The sequence below is a fragment of the Urocitellus parryii genome, unplaced genomic scaffold (assembly GCF_045843805.1).
Source record: "Urocitellus parryii isolate mUroPar1 unplaced genomic scaffold, mUroPar1.hap1 Scaffold_118, whole genome shotgun sequence".
Lineage (NCBI taxonomy): Eukaryota > Metazoa > Chordata > Mammalia > Rodentia > Sciuridae > Urocitellus > Urocitellus parryii.
The window spans coordinates 145,100-167,326 of record NW_027551893.1 but is presented as its reverse complement, the minus strand read 5'-3'; the positions used below and the strand labels follow the sequence as shown (position 1 = coordinate 167,326).

Here is a 22,227-nt window from a genome sequence, read left to right as displayed (position 1 = left end):
CCCACCTGGCTTCCACCTGGCTCGCCCTTCCTGCTGGGTGACCTCAGGCCCGCCAAGCCTCAGTTTCCTCCTCTGGGAGATGGTGACGCTCCCCACTGGCCAGTGCCTTTGGAAAACCAAACTCCATCACCCATCTCAACAGGGACAGCACCGCACGAGTGGCCGCCTCTGTGGTCGACCCACGCAGGCCCTGGCTTCTCCCGACAGCGAAGTCCAGTAGAAACAGTGCAGCCAGGTTGAATGTCCTGACGCCACGTGAAACTCAGCAGGGGGCTAGACCTAACAATGTATGACGTTTAGCCACCATCTCAACCTTTAACCAGTATTTTAATATGTGTGTGTGTGTGTGTGTGTGTGTGTGTGTGTGTGTGTGTACCCTTTCAGGACGGGGGATTGGAACCCAGGGCAAGTGCTCCACCACTGAGCACTTTGCGCTAGCCCCACCTTAAAGTTTCTGAGACCTCTGGTGGCCACTGCCACCCCAGGCTGGTCAGAGGGAAGTGTCCATATGGAGGGGAGAGTCAGGCCTCTGAGGGGCGGGCTTGAGGTCTTCCTGCTGGTTCTTGGAGGAGCTGTAGACTGAGTGCCTACTGTATGCATTCCAGGTGCTGCAGAGAGGAACTCCAGCCTCCTGGGGCTCACAGTCAGGAGCGAGACAGAAATTAGCCTCAGGAATAGACAGACAGATCCACGATAATGGAGAGAAGAGGGAGGAAGGTTCTCTGAGACCATGAGCTGGGGATGGGAACGACCCACAGAAGATAAGGCTGCTTTCCAGGCCAGAGGTGGTGGCCTGAACAAGCTGAGTTGGGAAGTGGTGGGATTTGACATGTATTACACGGAATGAAATGGCCACTTTTACAGATCGAAAATGAGGAATTTCATATGATTCAACATATTATTTAGGAAGTAGAAAGGATTGGGGAGTATCCTAGCTTGAAGCTCAAGGAATGGTCTACAGACCTCCTAAGTGAGCCCGGTTTCAGGAGAGAGGGTCTGCAGCCCACATAAACTCTACAAGGAAGGCTGCGACCCACAGCCCTCCTCCCGAAGCATCAAAACGACCCGGAGCCCAGAGAGGTTGAGTGATTTTCCTGGGGGTCATACAGCCCGGAGAGAAGAGAGGCTGAGCTGTTGCCCAGGATCCCACCGCTCTGTCTAGCTCCTGGCTGGCTTATGTTGATTGTCCCCATGCGGCGCCCGGAAGCGACCCTCAGTAAACAAAGCCGTGTGTGGGCGCAGCCCCAGCTGCCCCGGGCGCACTGTCCAGCCGGAGGGGGGCGGGGGAGGAATGTTGTGAATGAACCCAGGGCCCGCCCCGAAACTCCGCATAAGGCATGCGCCACAGGGGTTCTCCAGATCTGATTGGCCGGCGGCACCCCGTGATTGACAGCGCCCCTCGCTTTACTCTCTGATTGGGTGGATGCGAGAAAACAGGCACCTCAGCCAACGAATGAACAGTGGAATATTGGAGACGGGTCTGGAAGCGCAGCCAATGATAGGAGAGGACCGCGGAGGCCGAGGGGGGGTCCAATGGGGACAGGCGCCGGGGGCGGGACTACGGCGGTGGATAAAGCGGCGGCCGAAGCAGCTTCATTGTTGTGAAGAGTCTTAAAGGGGCCGCATCACCCGGCTGGCCCGGTGCGGGGCGGGGTGGGTGCAGCGGGGGTCCCGGGGCGGCCGAGAGCAGAGGAAGGACAGGAAAGCGAGTAGGGGCCGCGGGCTCCGGCGAAGCGAAGTGAGCACCGGACAGACCCCCCCAAGCAGGCCCCGCCCCGGCCCCGGCCCGGCCGATGGACCCCCCCGCGGCCAAGCGGAGCCGGGGCTCCCCCGCGGGACCGGAGGAGCGAGATGCCGGGGCCGGGGCAGCGCGCGGCCGGGGCCGACCCGAGGCGCTACTGGACCTCAGCGCCAAGCGAGTAGCCGAGAGCTGGGCCTTCGAACAGGTGACCGAGGGGGGAGGGGTGCTGGGAGGGACGCGCCCCCAGCCCTGTCCTCACCGCCCCTTCTTTTCACCCCTTCTCCTCCCAGAGACTCCGGACCTACCTCTGCTCTGAGACCCCCTGAGATTGCACCCCCTAGAGCCCTCACCCTGCCCGAATCGCTCCCGCATCCTCCGTGGCTGTTCTTCAGACCCTGTGTCCACCCTCCTTCCCTTCGCCCCATCCCCACCCCTCGGCGCCCCAGATTCCCACGCGGGGCACTTCCTTCTCCTCTGTCCCTGACCCCGGGTCCTCCCGCATCGCCAGGTACCTGGTGTCCCCACTGCACCCTCATCTCCCAGTGAGGACGCCCCACTAAGACCGCACTCCTCTCTCAAACTCTTAGGAACAGCTCCCACTTTGGGACACTCTACGTCCCCAGAAGCCCGCATTTCCCCACTCCTGCCCTCCATATCCCCAGGTGGAGGACTCCCCCGGTCTCCAGATCCCAGCTCAGGACACCCCCTTTCTGCCCTCCTATCCCAGCCCTCAGGTCTACAGAACCCACCCATCTTTGGGGCCCTCCTCCTCTCCAGATCCTCCCTCCGGAGGCTGCCCAGCCCCTGGCAGCAGGGGTTACTCAGGGGGGTCTTCCCTTCCCCCACATCTCACCTCCCCCCCCCACCAAGCTATCCCAGTGCTTCTGGGAGGAGGAGCCCAGGCAGAGCCTAGGAGGTACCTGTACAGGTACACCTGGAACCCCACAGCTGTGGCTTCTGGGGGCTCCTTGGAGTCCTCTTTCTTGTCCTGGGTGTGGGTCCCAAGGAGCTGGAGCTGTGTCTGAGCCTCACTAAGCAAGGGCAGCCCCCAGGCTCTGTCCTCTGACCCTGGGGGGCATCTCTGCTCCCAAGTCAGGACTGATGGTTTCGGCCGATTGTGCATGGAGTAGGCTCTGATTCACGGACCGGAAAATCCCTCCTTAGTCATCTGCCAACTGTCACTGGGCCAGTCACCGGCTCTCCCACTTCCCCCAGAAACCTACATAGGACAGGGGCTAAGGCCCCTTTATTGTGTGGGAGATACACAGAATAATCCCCAAACCATATCCAGGGCTCCCGTGTACCTGCCCTGGACAGGCCAGATGCTAGAGAAGTTCTTTCACCCTTTAAGGATTGTCATTCTCACTTTGAAGGAACTGGGGCACAGAGAGGTTGGGAAACTAGCCCAAGGTCACCCAGCCTGTGAATAGCAAACCCAGATTGGAGGGCAGGCTCAACCAGCTGGTTTCATTGCCTGGAGTCCACAGGGGTGGCCTGGGCACACCTTGATTCCTGGGGGCCCTTCCCAGGGGAGGGGCTCAAAGAGGAAACTGAGGAATGGAGCCAGCTTGGGGACCCTGAACAAACGAAGTCGCTGTGCGCCTGAGCCTCAGCTTCCCCTGGCTGTAAGACGAGGTCAAGGCTCAGTGTGGGCCAGGTGGTTGTGAGGTTAGGGAAGTCAGTCCCCAGGACATTCCACACAGTGCACACTGAGAAAGTCACCCTTGATCGTCATTCTTATCGCTTTTATGTCACTTCCTTCTGACCCCCTAGTGCCTGGGAAGTGGGAGAATCTTATGCCAGAACCCAGGGACCTGGAATCCTGGAGGGAATCTGTAGAAACTTCTGGAATGCTAAGGATGGACCAGGCATCATTTTAAGTGCTTTACATCTATCAGTGCTGGGTTTTGTTGTGGTGGTTGTGGTTTTTTCTGTCTCATTTTTGTTTGTACTGGGGTGAAACCCAGAGGTGATTTACCCCTGAGCCACATTCCCAGCCTTATTTATTTATTTTTTTTGTGGTGCCTGGGGTCAAACCTAGGGCCTCATGCATGCTCCCCAGCCCTTTTTATTTTTTTTATTTTGAGACAAGGTAGCGCTAAGTTGCTTAGGGCCTCATTAAGTTACTGAGACTGTCTTTGAACTTGTGATCCTCCTGCCTCAGCCTCCAGAGTTGCTGAGATTACAGGCGTGCGCCACTGTGCCTGGCTCCCAGCCTTTTTTATTTTTTTATTTTGAGACAGGGTCTGACTGAGTTGCTGAGGCTGGCCTCAAACTTGGAGATCCTCCTGCCTCAGCCTCCTGAGTCACCAGGATTGCTTCCTGCTGTGAAGCTCAGTTTTTTGTTTTTGTTCTTTATTTTAAAGATATGGGGTCTCAGGCTGGAGATGTAGTTCAGTTAGTAGAGTGCTTGCCTGATGTGCACAAGGCCCTGGGTTCTAATCTCCAGCACCACCAAAAAAAAAAAAAAAAAAAAGAGAGAGAGAGAGAGAGAGAGAAAGAGAAATGGGGTCTCTCTGATGCTCAGGCTGTTCCTGAACCCCTGAGCTCAAGCAGTCCTCGCTCTTCAGCTTCCTGAGTCGCTGTGACACCAGGCAACCTGGCTCACTTGAGCATATAGATTTCAGGAGATGGTTGCTATTCACATCCCACTTTATACTGGGGACGCCGAGGTTCAGGCCGTGTGCCTCTTGTACACAGCAGAGGGTGGTCCAGGGGGGGTCCCAGCTTCTAACCCACCAGCCCTCCCTGCAGGTGGAGGAGCGCTTCTCCCGGGTACCGGAGCCGGTCCAGAAGCGCATCGTCTTCTGGTCGTTTCCACGCAGCGAGCGGGAAATATGCATGTACTCCTCGCTGGGCTACCAGCCCCCGGAGGGCGAGCAGGACGCCCGGGTGCCCTTCACCCGCGGGCTGCACCTGCTGCAGAGCGGGGCTGTCGACCGGGTGCTGCAAGTAGGTGAGTGTCTGTCCCCAGCCCTCCAGGGAGGTCCAGCGCAGGCGGGGGTGCAGGGGGGCTGTGGTGGAAGGTTCCAGACCTCGGGCTTGGAGGCCCAGGTAAGGTCCACAGAGAGACTGTCACCTCAGATATGGTCCTAGACCTTGGGCAGCAGGAAGTGGGGGCAGGGAGGCCCAAGCAAGGGCTGAGCGCAGAGACAACAGTCACCCCACATCCCGGCAGAGGTCCCTGGCGGGGCCTGCAAGGGGCCCAGCACAGCGGGTTGAGATGGTCTTAGACCTCGGGCCTCAGGCCCAGCTGGGCTGGGGCGCAGGTTGTGAGCTCCAGGTGGAAGGCAGACCTCGGGCGGCTGAATTGGGGACCAAGGGAAGAGGTGGGATCAGAGGAGCCATCAAACCATGGGTAAGAGAAGTTTCTAGACTGCAGACAGAGGGACCCGGCGATTCGATGGAGAGTTCAGAGGCACAGGTAGGAGCGATCCCAGACCTGGGGCCATGTGACAGGTGGACCCAGACATGCAGAGCCAGGTGAGAGCTGGTCAGAGCTCAGGCAGAGACTCAGGCAGAGGCTGGGGTCAAGGTCAAGAGCCCTCTGCACTGCAGCAGTTACTTCAGGTCACAAAAATGTGCTCTGTATTATATAAAGAATCAGAAGGAGGAATGGGAAGCTTTCAAGCACAGAAACAGTCAGTGTTAGAGGAGCAGGAAAGGCCGATTCTCCTGACTGGATCATCACACGCCGTGTGTGGTGCGGAGTTATCACCCACACCCCATAAATGTGTGGGATTGTTCTGTGCCAATTAAAGAAATGATTAAAACCGGATTTAAAAAAGAAGGGTTTAGGGCCATCGTGGAGAGATGGTCTCAGACCTAAGGCAGTGGAGCCGAGGTAGGAATGGAGGGTAGAAGTTCAGGGTCAGATATGAGAGGCACTCTTGGACCTCAGGCGGCGGGGCCCAGGTGAGGTCGGAGGCCCGAGTCCAGAGCTGGAGGAGGAAGCTGACCTAGACCTCAGGCGGCGGGGCCCAGGTGAGGGTTGGGGGGAGGTTATGAACTAGAAGGAGAGGAGGGGACTGCAGAGCTGGAGCTGGGGGAGATGGGGAGGAAAGGCCTCAGACCTCAGGCGGCAGGGCCTGCAAGGGGACCAGCACAGCTGTGCCAGGAAACTCTAGCCTCCTGGGTGGCAGGCCATGGCAGGGACCCAGTCAGCCGTCGAGCCCCCCTTGCCTGGACAGTGCCCAGCTGTCCACAGGCTGCTGGCCTCCTCTGGTATGAGGAAGCCATGTCTCTGGGTGACGCAGGCTGGGCCCGGGCTGCCCAACCAGTCGGATGAGCCTGGGAGACATCTGGGCTGCCCAGGGGCCAGGGAGGGGCAGGGGGTACCAGGGTGATGTGGCCCCTGGCCTGCCACATCAACCCCTCACTCTCAAGTGTCACCAGCCTTTAGCATCTTCCCAGGAAGTCCGAAAGCCCCGGGGGTATCCATGGTAACCCAAGGACTGACAGACCATCTTGAACTTGGGGACTGTGGTACACTGTCATTGGAAGGAGAAGGAGGGTTGCCCAGGACTGAGCTTTACACCAGTGTCCTGAACGTTTGTCGCATATTAGGTCACTCAATTTTTCTGTAACTCCAGGGACGTCGTTAGCATTCCAGGTGGACAGTCGGGAACCGAGGCACAGGCAGGGCTCGGCTGGGCTGTGCAGAGGGACAGGGCCACCGGGATCTGGGTTGACACACCAGACACCAGGCGGTGGCCTCTGCTTGTAGGATTCCACCTGAGCGGGAACGTCAGAGAGCCCGCGGCCCCCGGGGAGCCGGAGCACCTCTACCACGTCTCCATCAGCTTCGACCGCTGCAAGATCACGTCTGTGAGCTGCGGCTGTGACAACCGAGACCTCTTCTACTGCGCCCACGTGGTGGCCCTGTCCCTGTACCGCATCCGGCACGCGCGCCAGGTGGAGCTGCGGCTGCCCATCTCCGAGACGCTGTCCCAGATGAACCGGGACCAGCTGCAGAAGTTCGTGCAGTACCTCATCAGCGCCCACCACACCGAAGTGCTGCCCACCGCCCAGCGCCTGGCAGACGAGATCCTGCTGCTGGGCTCCGAGATCAACCTGGTGCACGGTGAGGGCGCATGCGCGAGGGCGGCCGCTCAGCCCACGGCCATGGGGGTCGCTCAGTACCAGGCGCCTCGGTGCCTGCCGTGGGGGGGGCACAAGGCTTTGCCTGCGCAGACCCAGGGCACGTCCCCAGTGAGTGGCACGTCCTGGTTATACTTTGGCCCTGGGGCAGATGAGTGGTCAGGAACCAGGACATGGGCAGAGGGCGGGGGCCAGAGGGAAGAGCCCGCGTGCAAGGTCCTGCCCAGGGTGGAGACGGCTCAGAATCCCTGGCGCAGGCCTGTGTGGGTGGGTGGAGGGCGTGAGGGTGGGGGTCGTGGGAGGGGCCTGGGGGATACACACCGAGGGGACCGCAAGGGCTTGCCACGGTGGGGTGGCGGGAAGAGGGCAGCTGAATGAGCAGTGGGCGGGGCATCGGAGGGGGACTCTGGGAGGGGCTGGTGGGTGCAGAAAGCTGGGATCAGGGGGTGAACTGTGGTGTGGGAGAATAAGTGGGGTGAGTGCATGGGTGGTGAAGGACGATGGCGGGTGAGTAGGCGCTGGTGGTGAGGAAATGGGTGGGAGGCTCTGGCAGTGGACAGTGGGGTTGGCGGAGAGCGGAGGCCCCGCTTGGGGTGCGTCGTGGGTGCGGGGAGGGTCTGCAGTGTGGACGGATGTGTGGTGGCCGTGGAGGGTGGGTTTGTGTGGGATGGATGGACAGGTGGAGGGTGTTTTGAGAGGGACTGTGAGCGGCTGGTGGACACAGGAAGATGGCAGGGGCAGGGACTAGTTGGATGGGGGTGAGCAGGTGTGGGGGTTGATGGTGAGTGGGAGGGTGGGGATCCCCAGTGGTAGATGCACGTGGGTTGAAAACCTGGGGCAGTCAGCGGGTGGAGTGATGGGATGGGTATGTAGGTGGAAGGGCCGTGGGATTTATGGGTTGGGTGGCCTCGTGGTCATGTACAAGGGGTCAGATATGTGGGCTAATGGGGGCCATGGTAAGATGGATAAAGACAGGCATAATGTGGCTTGGCAGATGTGTGTATCCGGTGGGATGGGTGGATGGGTGAATGGGTGGGTGGATGGATGGGTGGATGGGTGAATGGGTGAATGGATGGGTGGGTGGATGAGTGGATGGATGAATGGATGGGTGGATGGGTAGATGGGTAGATGGGTGGGTGGGTGGGTGGAGGGGTGGATGGATGGATGGATAGGTGGATGGGTAGGTAGATGGGTGGATGGATAGATGGATGGGTGGGTGAGTAAGTGGATGGTATTCGAGGCAAGGTGGATGGATAAAGGAACTGGTGGGTGTATGGGTAGATGGACAGACAGATGGATTGGTAGGTGGATGGGTGGGTGGGAGGGATGGACAGACAGGAGGGTGGGTGGTGCTTACTCTAGGAGAGATGGAACTTTGGGATAGACGGGGTGACTTAGAGGACTCGATGGGGAAGGCGGACAGACACCCTCTCTCCCACCCCAGCCTGGGCTTCCCTTCACCCACCCCTGCCTTCCTGCAGGTGCCCCCGACCCCACAGCAGGTGCAGGCATCGAGGACGCCAACTGCTGGCACCTGGATGAGGAGCAGATCCAGGAGCAGGTGAAGCAGCTGCTGTCCAACGGCGGCTACTACGGGGCCAGCCAGCAGCTGCGCTCCATGTTCAGCAAGGTGCCGCATGGGCACGGGGCACGGGGGCTCAGAGGCCCAGCCCTGGCACCCCACACCCTGCTCACTGCCCTGTCCCCGTGCAGGTGCGGGAGATGCTGCGGATGCGGGACTCCAACGGGGCGCGCATGCTCATCCTCATGACGGAGCAGTTCCTGCAAGACCCCCGCCTGGCCCTGTGGCGGCAGCAGGGCGCGGGCATGACGGACAAGTGCCGGCAGCTGTGGGACGAGCTGGGTAAGGCTCCCTGCCCAGGTCTTGCTCCCCCGATAGGAGCATGTCCCTGGATCCTCCTCCATTTATTGAGCACCTCCAACATGCGGGTGCTGTACAGGGTGCTGGTGCCACAGCAGAGAACAGACAGACGGGTCCTGCTCCCGGGGGCTGACAGGAGAGGGACAATGAAATACCATACCCTTGTCCCTCAGTATCCAAGGGGGATGGGTTCCAGGATCCCCAGGGACACAAAAATCTGTGTGTGAGTAAGTCCCTCATATAAAAAAGGAAAAGGGGCTGGGGTGTCGCGCAGCGGGGGAACGTTGCCTAACGTGCAGAGCCCTGGGTCCCATCCCAGCACCACAAAAGTAAAAGTAAAAGTGGCCTACCATGTGCAGAACCTACTCACATCCTTCATGTATTCACTTATTTATTTGGTGCTGGGGATGAAACCCAGGACATGTGCTTAAAATGCACAAGGTTCATGTGCATGTTCAGCACATGTCCTGCCTGAGCTGTGCCCCAGCCTTTCTGTGTTCTTTAAGTCACCAGGAGATCACTTATAACACCCAACACAGAGGAACCGCGACGAAAGGAGGGTTGTGTTGTCTAAGGACTAATGTGAAGGGGGGAAAGTCTGCACGTGTTCAGTACAAATATAATTTTTTTCCCCAAAATATTTTCAACCCAAGGTTGGTTGAATCCAGATAGGTGACCGCTGGATTTGGAGGGCAGATGGTCAGCCTAGGAGGCCAGGGGTCAACGTGTGTCAAAGTCAGATAGCCCCAGTGTTTTCAGCTTCTCCGGCCATTTGGTCTGCAGCTCGACAACTGAATTCTGCACATTGTAGCAGAAGAGCAGCCACAGACGTGGGCCACTAAGTGGAGGTGGTAGTGTTCCAATAAAGCTTTTTTTAATGGACACTTTATATATTTATTTGAACTTCACAACTCATAAAATACCCTTCTTTTGTTTTTGTTATTTTTTTCCCCCACCAATTAAAAATGTAAAAATAAGTCTCAGCCCGTCGGCTGCTCCGAGAAACCAGATTGTGGGTTCTGTTCTCTGCATGTGCTGTCCTGCGCTGTTGGCTGACCCCCGTATTAGGTGGGGAAAACATGCGAGAGATAAAAAGGAAAACAGAAACATTGAGGGGAGTCTGGCGACCTGGATTCGAATCCCGATTTCTAACTTAAATGACCTTGGATGAGTGTGCTTCCTCCCTGGGCCTGATTTTTCTTACCCATTAAGTGAGAAGTCTATGAGCCGCCACCTCAGAGGGTCCAGATTAGGAGTGAGCGGAACTGCCCAGGACTCAGGGGACGCTCTGTCGTGTCTGGTGGGAATGTGGCCTCCTCTGTGCCTCCTCAGGGGCCCTCTGGGTCTGTGTCATCCTGAGCCCCCACTGCAAACCAGAGGAGCGGGCGGGCTGGCTCCAGCTGCTTGGCACATGGGACAAGCTGGACGTGTGCCCACTGGAAGAGGGCAACTACTCCTTCGATGGCCCCAGCCTGCAGCCCACCATGGCTCCCAGCCCAGGTAGGAGAGGGTTCCAGCCTGCTGTCCCCCACAAACCCATCACCGCTGGCCATGTCCCGACTTTGTATCGTGCAACTCTGTCTGAGGGGAGAGAGGGAGTCGGGGAGAGAAGGGAGCCCCAGCCGTTGGCTGTCCTCTCAACCAGGAGGGAGGAAGTGGTGAGGGCAGGTGCAGAGGCAGCCTGCGGGACAGTTAAATACAGTGCGTCACCCTGAGCTGGTCTCCTAGCTCCACCTCCTGTTATCTGTGGAGACAGTCCAGAGGGAAGAAAACAGGTGTCTGCAAACACAAGGGGGAGGTGAGATATTGAGAAGGGGGAGGAAGGAAGAAAACAGAAAAGAATGGAGAGAGAGGAGGAAAGAGGCAGACAGGAGGTGGAGAGAGAGGCCGGGGGAGAGGAGAGGAGAAAGGGTAAGCCGGGAGAGAGACGGTCACTGAACTGCTGTTCTGCTGTGACCGCCACCAGCAACCCCACGCACCTTCGAAGGTGCTTTGAGGACTGGGAGCAAGCCCGTGCCCATCCTCTGCCCAGGGTCTGACCCCATGGTGGCACCTGGTGGGGGAAGGTGAGCGTGGCTAGGGCCCCCCTCACTGGACCACACTGGGTCCCTCTCCCACAGGCTCTGAGGAACAGGAAGAGGGGGAGGTGGCGGCCACAGGTTCCCGCCACACGGTATTTGGCCGAGCCCTGCAGGCTGGAGACCTGCACTGGGAAGACTCTCACCTGCAGCGGATCCTGGCCGGTGACTCCTACAGCCCCAGCCTCACAGGCACCATGGGCAGTGACAAGTCAGCCTTCGACCCTCAGGGCCGCCCACTCTGGCTGGGCGAGCCCTTTCCAACTGCTTGCGCCCGAGTGGACACCCTGCGTGCCCATGGGTATCCCCGCCAGGCCCTGCGGCTGGCCGGTGCCATAATCAACACACTGCGGCTCCAGCGGCGGCATCAGCTTGAGAGCTACAAGCAGCAGAAAAAAGGTGGGGGCGAATACTCTCCTCACGTCCCTGGGGCGGTGGGGCAGGCCTGTCATCCCAGCAGCTTGGGGAGGCTGAGGCAGGAGGATCGCCAGTTCAAAGTCAGCCTCAGCAACTTAGCAAGGCGCTGAGCCACTCAGCGAGACCCTGTCTCCAGATAAACTGTCGACAAGGGGCGGGGGAGGAGGCTCAGTGGTAAGCTCTTGCCTGGGGTGCTGCAGGGCCTGGACTCAGTCCCAGGACTGGGAAAAAAAGAAAAAACGTTTGGGGACTGGATATGGAGGACAGGAGAAGCCATCCATTGAGTTCTTGGGCAGGGAACGGGTCACTTAGTTACCAGGAAATTGAACAAAGTGTAATGAAGGATCTTCAGGGTGCTCTGGGCTTGAGAAGAGCCCTGACCCAGTTTGAGGGCTCAGGGATGGCCCGGGACCCTTCCAGAAAAGCTGAGAGGAGGGGAGGGAGGAGGTGCTGCGAGGAGCAACCCACGGGCAGGAGCCAGGCGGAAGAGAGCCAGGCCAGGAGGTCCGTGGGCACCGCACCCTAGAGAAAAGAGAAGCGTCAAGTGGCCCCCCGGGGTCCCAAAACCTATTTGGGCTTTTGAACATTAGAAAGGTGCAGAAGAAGCTATTTTGGAAAGTGCCCAGTGTTGTCCCTGTACCCTGCTGGGTGGCCACGGCAGAGCCCCAGGACAGAGCTGGCCTCTGGGTGGGCAAGTGGTGAGACTCTGGAGTCAGGAAAAGGAACCACCCAAGAGGCCCTCGCGGAGGGGTGGGATCGAGCCCCCTCTTTCTGCCTGCAGAGTTGCTCCAGAAAGGCGCCACCTGCATCACCAACCCCGAAGGCTGGGTGGGCCACCCCCTGGACCCCATTGGCTGCCTCTGCAGGGCGCTCCTGGAGGCCTGTCGCCTGGAGGAGGAGACCCTCTCCCTTTACCCAGGTACCCACGGGGGAAGCCCTGGAGGACCTGGGACACACTCTTGCTGTTAGCCACGCCCCTGCTATTGGCCATGCCTCCTGGCGCTCTGGAAGCAGATGGGCCCAGTGAGGCCACCCATAGACCTAGCGACCACCAGAAGGGGCCCTGTGGCGAGTGCTGGGAGATTGCGCTGCCCCCTGCTTCACCCACCCCTATCGCGGTGCTTGGGCCCAGAGATCCCAAGAAAGGGGGTCCATGGTCCTCCTGTCCCCTCTTCCTCAGACTCAGGACCCGAGAAGCGGAAGGTGGCCTACCAGCACGTACCAGTGCCCGGGAGCCCTGGGGAGTCCTACCTGGCGCTGGCACTAGAGGTGGCACTGCTGGGGCTGGGACAGCAGCGGGCCCTGCCCGAGGGGTTGTACGCCCAGGACAAGGTGGTGCGCAACGAGGAGCAGCTGCTGGCGCTGCTGGAGGAGGTGGATCTGGATGAGCGGCTGGTGCAGGTGCTGCGCAAGCAGGCGGGGCTGCTGCTGGAAGGTGAGGCCCCGCCCCTGCCCAGGCCCCGCCCCCTGCCCAGGCCCCGCCCCCGCCCTCCATGTCCCTCAGACCTCGCGGGTCCTGAAAGGGAGAGCCCGCTCCTCTGGCTCCGCCCATGGTCTGGTCCTATTGGCCTGTTCGCTGTGTCTCTGCCCACACCAAGATGGCCCCGCCCCCTCCAGGGCCTCTGTGCTGCTGAACCTTGCTGGTAGCTCTGCCCCTGGGACAGCTGCTCCTTCATCTCCTCTGACCCATCCTGCATGGGAGTCTGGCCTCACCCAAGGGTGCCTAGGGACTCCTTTTTTCTTTAGATTTCCGGAGGTTGGCTCAGTCTCGATGCCTAGTGCCTGCCCCTGAGACCTCTCAGACCCAGCCTATCTTCCATATCCATCCTGGAACCTGGGGAGACGTGGGATGGGGGTGGAGGAGAGCCCACACCGAGGGGCTGAACTCAGACTGTCCCTCTAGGAGGTCCCTTCAGTGGCTTTGGAGAAGTACTTTTCCGGGAAAGCGTGCCAATGCACACCTGTGCCCGCTACCTGTTCACTGCGCTGCTGCCCCATGACCCCGACCTGGCCTATCGCCTGGCACTGCGAGCCATGAGGTGAGGACAGGTAGCAGGGGACACTGCCTGGGTTTGGTGTGGGAGCAGGAGGGGGACGGGAATGTCCACGTGGTACTGGATTCAAAAAGTGCACAGAGTGGAGTCCTTTTTGAGGCGGGTTTGTCGTGGTCCACCTGAATCTCAATCTCTCTCCACGTGATGAACAATTTGGAGGGGGGGGTCTTTCCAGGACATTTGGAAAGAATAATATGTAAGCATCATGAGTTCACGAACAGCCTTTTTGATTTTTCTTTTACTTTATTTGGTTGATTGATTGCGGTCCTGGGGATGGGACCCAGGACCCCCTGCGTGCTAGGCAAATGCTGCACCGGACTGTTGGTCCCCAACACTGAAAAATGCGCTATTATTTGCGGGACTTTTCAAGGCTGCGTCAGGGAGCTGTAGTCCACAAACTTAATTTGATCTGCCACCTATTTCTGTGCAGCCCACGATGTTTCCATTTTGGGTACCTGGGGCACAACTCTGCTTTCGTAGCATGTGCCAGGCCCTGGGTTCCATCCTCAGCACTACCAAAAAAAAAAGTAGTTTTTATTTTTAAATGATTGAAAAATATATGAAATTCAAATTTCTGTGCCCCAAAATGAAGTTTTCTTGGCACCTAGCCACACGCACTAATCTACTCCGCCGTTTCGTTGGTGACTACTTTTGCAGGAGGCAGAGCAGAGCATGTGTTTGCAACAGGGACCAAACAGCTTGCAAAGCCAAAAATATGGGCTGTGCAGCCTTTGGCTGATCCTTGGCCTAAGTCCATATAGCAACCTAGCTAAGTGAGCTTAAATTTACCCCCATTTACATACCCGAAAAGACTTAAGGTGTCTTCCACTACCAAGGTCACACAGCAAGGTTATTTATGTAATATTTGGAACCGGAATAGTTTTCACTGCTGATAATTACATCTAGCAACTCTGAATAACTTTCATAACAGAAAATTACACGCACAAGTTGGGCTTACACACCTGTAATCCCAGCAACTCGGGAGGCTGAAGCAGGAGGATGGTAAATTAGAGGCCAGCCTCAGAAACTTAGTAAGGCTTTGTCTCAAATTTAAAAAAAGGGCTGGGGAGGTAGTTCTGCTTAATAGTAAAATGCCCTTAGGTTCTGTCCCCAGTGCCAGAAGCAAAACAAAACACAAGACTTTAGAGTCCTCTCCTTATCCATGAATTTGATCAAACGCAGATCAAAAATATTTGAAAGAAAGCTGTGCCTGTACTGACCGCGTACAGACTTTTTGTCTTCTGTGATCCCATAAGCAGTGCAGTGTGACAGCCATGTACGTGGCATGCACGTTGCCACAGGTGTCCTAAATCTAGAAATGAAGACACAGGAGGATGGGCCTAGAGTCTTCAAAGGCTGCACCACGTAAATCTGAGCAGCCACAGGCTGGAGTCCACGGGGGGTCCCAGAATCAGTCTCCCACGGAGTCAGAGTGACCGCACAGTGCGCCTCTTAACAGGGCACTTTGTGGCCACCTTGAATCATCCAACAAGCAGGTTCCCCTTCTGTGGCCAGGGTTGCTCTGGTACATAGAACAGTAAACAGAGGCACATCCCTGCCCTGGGGAGGGGACATTCTGGTGAGTGGCAGTAAATAAATGACTAGGTGAACACTCTTGTCCGCCGCTCAGTGCAGTGAGGACACAGAATGGGCGGAACACAAGGCGGCAGAGTGCCTCAGGGTTCCTTGGTGGGGGTGTCGGGAGTGCCCACTGAGCAATGTTTGAGCAAAGGTCTGGAGGAGGCGAGGGAGGGGCCACCAGGCAGAGGGGACAGCCAGTGCCAAGGCCCTGAGGTGGGACTATACCTGGTGGGTTTGAGGGCGACTAGAGTGGAGGCAGCGAAGGGAAAGAGGCCGCGGGGAGTGACGGGAAGCCGTGTCAGGAGAGCACTTTCCTCCCCCCGTTTTTTTTGGTACCAGAAATTGAACTCAGGACCACTGGGCCACGGAGCCACCTCCCCAGCCCTATTTTGTATTTTATTTAGAGACAACACTGAGTTGCTTAGGGCCTTGCCATTGCTGAGGCTGGCTTTGAACTTGAGATCCTCCTGCCTCAGCCTCCTGAGCCGATGACAGGTGTGCGCCACTGCGCCTGGCTGTCTCCTCCCCTCTATATCAGCATGTGGCCTGGGGGATGAATGCAGCATTATTTTATTTAACTAACTTGCAAGTGATGGACATCTAGGCAGTTTCCTATCCCCTCTCTCCTTTTTTTATTTAAATGAATTATGATGATGGTGATGGTGATTGATTATTATTTGCAGGACCAGGGGCTGAACCCAGGGGGCGCTCTAGCACGGCCCTTTTTATTTTCATTTGTTAATTTGAGACAGAGTCTCACTTAGTTGTGAGTCTGTCCTCAAACTTGAGCTCTTTCTGCCTCAACCTCCAGAGTTGCTGGGTTAGAGACATGTGCCGTGGTGCCTGGCTCAATTTATTATTTTTTATTGTCGGTTTTATTTGTGTTTCTGGAGGAGGGGGATAATCTGATACACGCATATAACGTGCAACGGCCAAATCAGAGTAATTCGCACTTCCATGTCAAACCTTTCCCTTTCTATGTGTAGGGAACCTTGGACTCTTTAGATATTTTGAAATACATCATAAATTGCTGTAGCCTATCATCATCCTCCTGTGCTGGACACGGGAACCCCTTCCTCCCATCTAGCCGTGTCTGGTACCCATCGTCTACCTCCCTCCGTTCCTGTCCTCCCGCCCTTCCCAGTCTTCTGGTGACCACTACTCTCCTCTCTTCTTCTATGAGATGAACATTTTTGGATTTCACATGAGTGACAACAGGCAGAACTGTCCTACAGGCTTGTTTCACTTAAAACATCCCCCAGTTCCATCCAGGTGGCTGCAAGTGGCAGGATTTTAATTTTTTTTTTATATTTTATTTTTTAGTTGTAGTTGGACACAATACCTTGATTTTGTTTATTTTTATGTGGTGCCGAGGATCTAACACAGGGCCTCGCCAGTGCTAGGTGAGCACTCTGCCGCTGAGCCACAACCCCAGCCCTGGACTTTAATTTTTTTATTAATTTTTTTTTCTTACTTGTAGTTGGACACAATACCTTTATTTTATTTATTTATTTTTGAGGTTCGAACCCAGCGCCTTGCACGTGCTAGGCGAGTGCTCTACAGCTGAGCCACACCCCAGCCCCTTTAATCCTTTTTATGACTGAATAATATTCCATTGTGTAGGCCAACATTGCCACAGTGAGCACCTCACACGTGTCCTCTGTCTTCCTGGGTGTGCGGGGTGGCTGTGCTGGGCAGCCCACCCACGGAGTCGGCAGGGCCACCCGCCCCTCACCAGGCTTGCTTCCCCCAGGCTGCCCGTGCTGGAGACGGCGCTTCCAGTTGGAGAACCCCATCCCACCCCGCTGGACTCCATCCCGAGCAACCGCTTCCCCCGCTGGTTCATCCTGGGCCACCTGGAGACCCGCCAGTGTGAACTGGCCTCCGCCATGCTGACCGCAGCCAAGGGTGAGGACGGCGACCACCTCTGTCCATCATCCTCTCCACCGTCACTCTGGCCTCTCCCCCTTCCTTTGATCCTTTTGCCAAATTGCCCCGATATTCCTTGAGCGCCTTCTCTGTGGACCAGGCAAACTGTCCCCAGCCCCCTGACCCACGGGGCAGGCGGACAGTAAGGAAAAGATCTGCCACGCAGGAAGTAAGAGAAGGATCTCGGTGTGGGCGGCCAAGCAGGGGCAGTGTTTGACTTGTTCTTTGGCAGCGCTGGGTTGGAACCCAGAGCCTCACACAGGCCTGTCCCGGGCTTGACCACAGAGCGGGGTCCCCAGCCCCAGCAGGTGGATGCTTAAGCAAAGATCTGCAGGGGAGGGCAGAGCTTTGCAGATATCTGGTCTTGGTCAGCTCGGACGGCCACAACCAAACACCATCGGCTGTCAGTGCCATGGCACACGCCTGTAACCCCAGTGACACAGGAGGCTGAGGTCAGAGGACCCAAGTTTGAGGCCAGCCTGGGCCACGGAGCAAGACCTTGTCTCAAAATATTTTAAAAACGGGCTGAGGATGTGGCTCAGTGATAAAGCACTGGGCTCCATGTTTCAGAGTTCTGGATACTGTGTTTCAAGGTCAAGGTGCCTGCGAGGAGCTTCTGGGTGACAGCTCCCTTCTTGGCGTGCACATGGCCACCTTCTTCAGTCTCCACGCGGCGGAGGCTGGGAGAGGGAGGGAGAGTTCTTTGGTGTCTCTTCTTATAAGGGCCCTGATCCCCTCTGAGGGCCCCACCTCAGACCTGGCTTAACCCTCCACAGTCCCCACCTCCAAACCATAGCGGTGGGCTGTTCAGCATGTGAGCTGGGAGGCCAGGGGGCGAGGGGGACACAGTCCAGTCCATGGCATCTTGAAGAGCATTCCACGCAGAGGGACAGCCAGTGCTCAGGGTCACACGCCCAGGAGCAACAGGAGTGACAGGACAGACTTTGATTCCTGACATTCTGGGTCCAGAATCGACCCCTTGCTGACATGGCTTCCTCCTGCTAGGGGAGAAGGACCCAAAGGACACTGCGTACCTGGCAGGTGGCGTGGGGCCGCCAGGGCTGGGAGTCTTCACAGGTGCCTTGCCTGGTCCCCCTCTTTGTGCCGCTAGTCCCCAGGCAGATGACCCTGGAACAGGTCGCTCAGCTGCGCGCCGCTGGTGGGTGGGTCTAACAGTGCCCCCGTGGCTCCCTCTGCCCAGGAGACCCCAAGTGGCTGCACGTTGTCCTGGGCTCCATCCAGCAGAACATTCACTCGCCCGCTCTGCTCTTCAAGCTGGCGCAGGACGCCTGTAAGACGGCCACCCCGGCCGGCGCGCCACCGGACAGCACGCTGCTCGGCATCGCGCTGGAACTGGGCCTGCAGGTGAGGGTCACTGAGTGGATGGGGACTGGGGGCACCGCCAGGAGTGGGGCCTCCGGGGACGAGGCCTGAATAGGAGCTGCTCCTTTGGGGGCGAAGTCTGAGCGTGATCCTGTCCCTGTGGGCCGAGCCGCAGACGCACCTGTGAAGTGAAGGTCTGGGGTAACCGAGGGCGTCCTCAGGGGTGAAACTGGATGACGCTCCACCTTCTAAAGGACTCAAGGTGGGGGGTCACCTCAGGGGAGAGCCCGGGCCGGCCAGCTGTACATGGGCCTTGAGAGGGAGCAGAGCACCTAGGGTGTGGCTCGGGGTGCACAACCTGCCTGGAACGGGTGGCCCTGGGTCCCATTCCCAGCGGGAGGTGGGCTGGTGTGCTGCTGGCTGAGGACCATTGGAAGGTGGGGCTGAAGTAGGAGGGGGGACAGAGCCTGCCAATAGGGAGCTTCCTTGGGGGTGGGGCCTGGAGGAGAAGGCGGGGCTCTAGGAGGGCTGCAGTACTAAGGGTTGGGCCATGGAGGAAGGACCAGAAGGTGAGGGGCAGCCCCTCTGGGTGGCATTCTGCAAGCAGGGCCTGTAGCTGAGTGCGTAGTCCCCAAAGGTGGGGCAAGGAGTGGTCCTGCAAGTCGGAAGCCAGCCTGTAGATGAGGAGTCACTTAAGAGGCTGTGGCCCCAGGAACCTGGAGGGGGCGAGGCACTGCAGGAAGCGTTGCCCACCACAGCTGAGGTTGATGCCTGCGGCCCCCTCCTCCTGCCCCGTGTCTCTCTTCTCTCTTCTCTCTTCTCTCTTCTCTCTTCTCTTTCTCTCTCTCTCTCTCTCTCTCTCTCTCTCTCTCTCTCTCTCTCGGTGCTGGGGATGAAATCCCGAGTTCTCTCGTGCTAGCCAAGCTTTCTACCAGTGAACTACACCCGCAGTCCCAAGATTCAATTTCTGTCCCCATTTTATCAGTGAGGAGACTGAGACCGAGGAGTGCGGCTATTGGCCCTGGTGTTTTGGATCAGCTCTTAACCTCCAGGCCTCCTTGGGCCCTCGGGCGCCTCCTCCACAGGCCAGTCTGAGACGCTGAGGAGCCGCCTCTGTCCCCTTTCCACCCTGCAGGTGATGCGCATGACTCTGAACACCATGACCTGGCGGCGGAGGGAGATGGTTCGCTGGCTGGTCAGCTGCGCCACAGAGATTGGTGAGCGCCCCAGGGGACGCACCTCACCTCCCTTTTCTGGTTCCAGAAGTGTCACTGAACTGGGGGACATGAGAGAAAGGCGGGTTTTTCCCAGATTCCAGCCTGGGCCAGGCTGGGAGGGAACGTGGGCTCTGGGGACGGAGGGGGACCAAGGGCGGTCCCTATCCCAGGCCCCCACACATGCGGCTTGCCTTCAGTCCAGCTGCGCCTGCTCCCTGGGGAAGGTAAACAGTTTCTGTCCCCTGTGGTAAAGAAGTGGTGCGGTCCCTCTGCGGCTGTGGCTGCTGCAGGTTGGGGTGATGGCCGTGCCCTGGGCACCCCTTCAGCCCGAGCTCTTTCCTCCTGACCTCCCCCCAGGCCCTCAGGCGCTGATGAACATCATGCAAAACTGGTACTCCTTATTTACCCCGGTGGAGGCGGCCACCATCGTGGCGGTGACCGGCACCACGCACGCCACCCTCATGCGGCTGCAGCTGGACACAGCCCGGCGGGAGGAGCTCTGGGCCTGCGCGCGCACCCTGGCCCTGCAGTGCGCCATGAAGGACCCACAGAACTGCGCGCTGCCCGCCCTCACCCTGTGCGAGAAGAACCACGCGGCCTTCGAGGCGGCCTACCAGATCGTGTTGGACGCGGCGGCCGGCGGTCTGGGCCACGCGCACCTCTTCACAGTGGCCCGCTACATGGAGCACCGTGGCCTGCCTCTGCGCGCCTACAAGCTGGCGACGCTGGCCCTGGCGCAGCTCAGCATCGCCTTCAACCAGGACAGCCACCCCGCCGTCAACGACGTGCTGTGGGCCTGCTCGCTCAGCCACTCGCTCGGCCGCCACGAGCTCTCCGCCATCGTCCCCCTCATCATCCGCAGCATTCACTGCGCCCCGATGCTCTCCGACATCCTGCGCCGCTGGACCCTCTCGGCGCCTGGCCTGGGTCCCCTCGGGGCCCGCCGGGCTGCCAAGCCCCTGGGCGCCGACCGGGCGCCACTGTGCCAGCTCCTGGACGCAGCTGTGGCCGCCTACATCACCACCAGCCACTCGCGCCTCACGCACATCAGCCCGCGGCATTACGGCGACTTCATTGAGTTCCTGGGCAAGGCCCGGGAGACCTTTCTGCTGGCGCCCGATGGACACCTTCAGTTCGCCCAATTCTTGGAGAACCTCAAACAGACCTACAAAGGCAAGAAGAAGCTCATGCTGTTGGTGCGTGAGCGGTTCGGCTGAGGGACGGTGCCTGGCATGGGACTCCATGGGGACCCCTGGGCCCTGCCTCCCTGACTCTGGTGGGCCTGGGCACTGGAGGCCCAGGAGGGGTTCAGTATTAGCCAGGGAAGGAGTCCTGCTGGACACAGGCAGGAGGTGGCATCCCGCCTGTGTGCGTGCCTAGGAGTGTGTGAAGGTGTGTAAGGACCCGAGGAGCACAAGCCATACTGCCACCCAGAAGCCTAGAAGGGGTGTGTGCTCGGGCAGCTGGCATGACCCCACTGTGGCCCCCCACAAGCAATAGGCAAGCTCCCTCCTCAAAACTCAAAGCCCTGGCGTGGGCTCCAGGAGAGGGGCCGGAAGGCAGGCCTTCCCAACTGGCACTTGGGCCCACCAGCCTGGCCAGGGGACTGAATCTCCTCCTACCCTCCTTCCTTCCCCTCTTCCACTGCTCAGGGGCCCCCCTCCCCTGTCCTGTGCCCCCTCCCTGCCCTGCCAGGACCAACGCCCCACTTCCACTGAAGGATTTCAAGAGGTCTCAGGCCTCAGCCACATACCTCACCCCCTTGTCCTCCTGTCTGGCCAGGACCCCATTCCCTTGGGCACCAGGGTCCCAGGGTGGGCTGGGTGGGGGCCATCGCTGCCCCTCCCTCCACCCACTAGTCACTGGACACATGACTCAGGAACCAGGCGAGGCCCGTGTGCCCTCTCAACCTGGTGTTGGGGGAGAAAGGCAGGCAGCTTGGTGTCTTCAGCTGCTTGTCCCTCCCTGTCCCCGTCTCCACCTCACCATTCAGCCTGTTCTGTCTTCATCTCTGTTAAGTCCCAGCTACTGTCTCTCCGGCCCCCCTCCCCTCCCCTGCCTCAGCCCAGGGAGGAGCAGGGAGGACCACCATCCCCCACCCTCTTTTTCCCTTCTTGTATAGTAAGGAAAAAGATCATCATTTTGTAACTTTTTCTATTTATTGAACGGTATATTGTACTCCCTTTCTTTTTTTTTTTTCTAAAGATGGAACACAGTTTCTTTTTAATTTATTTTGAGACTGGGGGGTGCCTCTCCTGCATCCTGGGCCAGGGCTACCCCCTTCCTTTGACAAAAAAAAAAAAAAAAAATTCCAGCTTCGTTTCTGAGCGTAGTTTGAAGCAAGAGGTGGAATGGGAGTGGCTGCTGGTGCCGTCCAGAGGTAGTGGAGTGAGCAATGAAAAAGAGATGGAGTGTGTTCACCACTGGGTGCTTCTCAGCTGTCTTCTGCATGGCTCCACGGCCTTACAGATCAGTGGGATTCCCCATACCCTTTCTACAGGCAAGAAAACTGAGGCTCCAACCTTTCAGGAAAAGGCAGCCAGCTAGCAGGCAATTGATCTTGATTTAGTACCTGTGTCTGCCCCAAATTGTACGACCCTTGCACCTCCGAGAATGGCCACTAGGGTGCGCCTTGGCTCCAGGCACCTGCGGTTGTGGGGTACCGTGCATGGGAGGAGGCCATGGCAGGTACTTGGGTGCTCCTTGATGGGAAAGGGCACCCTGCCCAAAGTCGGAAACCCTGAGCTAAGACTAGGCCTCGATGGGCAGAGTTCTGGACAGGTAAAGAGGTGGGTGTGGTCTTAGGAGTGTCGCCAGGGCATGCTGGGCCAGTATCACTTCAAGTGAGGCTCCAAATAGAGCTAAGGGGTCTGGGGACGAGGGAAAACCATTGGGAGAGGAAACC

General features: G+C 58.2%; 1 protein-coding gene across 1 annotated transcript; it reads left to right on the top strand.

Annotated features, from left to right (window-relative positions):
• Positions 1-1,775: 1,775 nt before the first annotated feature.
• Positions 1,776-21,067, top strand: LOC113190482 (zinc finger SWIM domain-containing protein 4). The gene is made up of 14 exons (XM_026399799.2): positions 1,776-1,946; positions 4,496-4,697; positions 6,468-6,824; positions 8,323-8,471; positions 8,555-8,705; positions 10,056-10,223; positions 10,844-11,200; positions 12,000-12,137; positions 12,399-12,653; positions 13,122-13,257; positions 16,607-16,761; positions 17,984-18,147; positions 19,241-19,322; positions 19,680-21,067. Exons 1-14 carry the CDS (start codon positions 1,794-1,796, stop codon positions 20,537-20,539), a joined length of 3,327 nt encoding a protein of 1,108 aa, XP_026255584.1. The 5' UTR covers positions 1,776-1,793; the 3' UTR covers positions 20,540-21,067.
• Positions 21,068-22,227: the final 1,160 nt, after the last annotated feature.

Coding starts and splice junctions, on each gene's coding strand:
- LOC113190482 (XM_026399799.2), top strand. CDS start 1,794: ATGGACCCCCCCGCGGCCAAGCGGAGCCGGGGCTCCCCCGCGGGACCG. Junction 8,472..8,554: donor TGCGCTCCATGTTCAGCAAG/GTGCCGCATGGG, acceptor GTCCCCGTGCAG/GTGCGGGAGATGCTGCGGAT. Junction 12,654..13,121: donor GGCGGGGCTGCTGCTGGAAG/GTGAGGCCCCGC, acceptor CTGTCCCTCTAG/GAGGTCCCTTCAGTGGCTTT.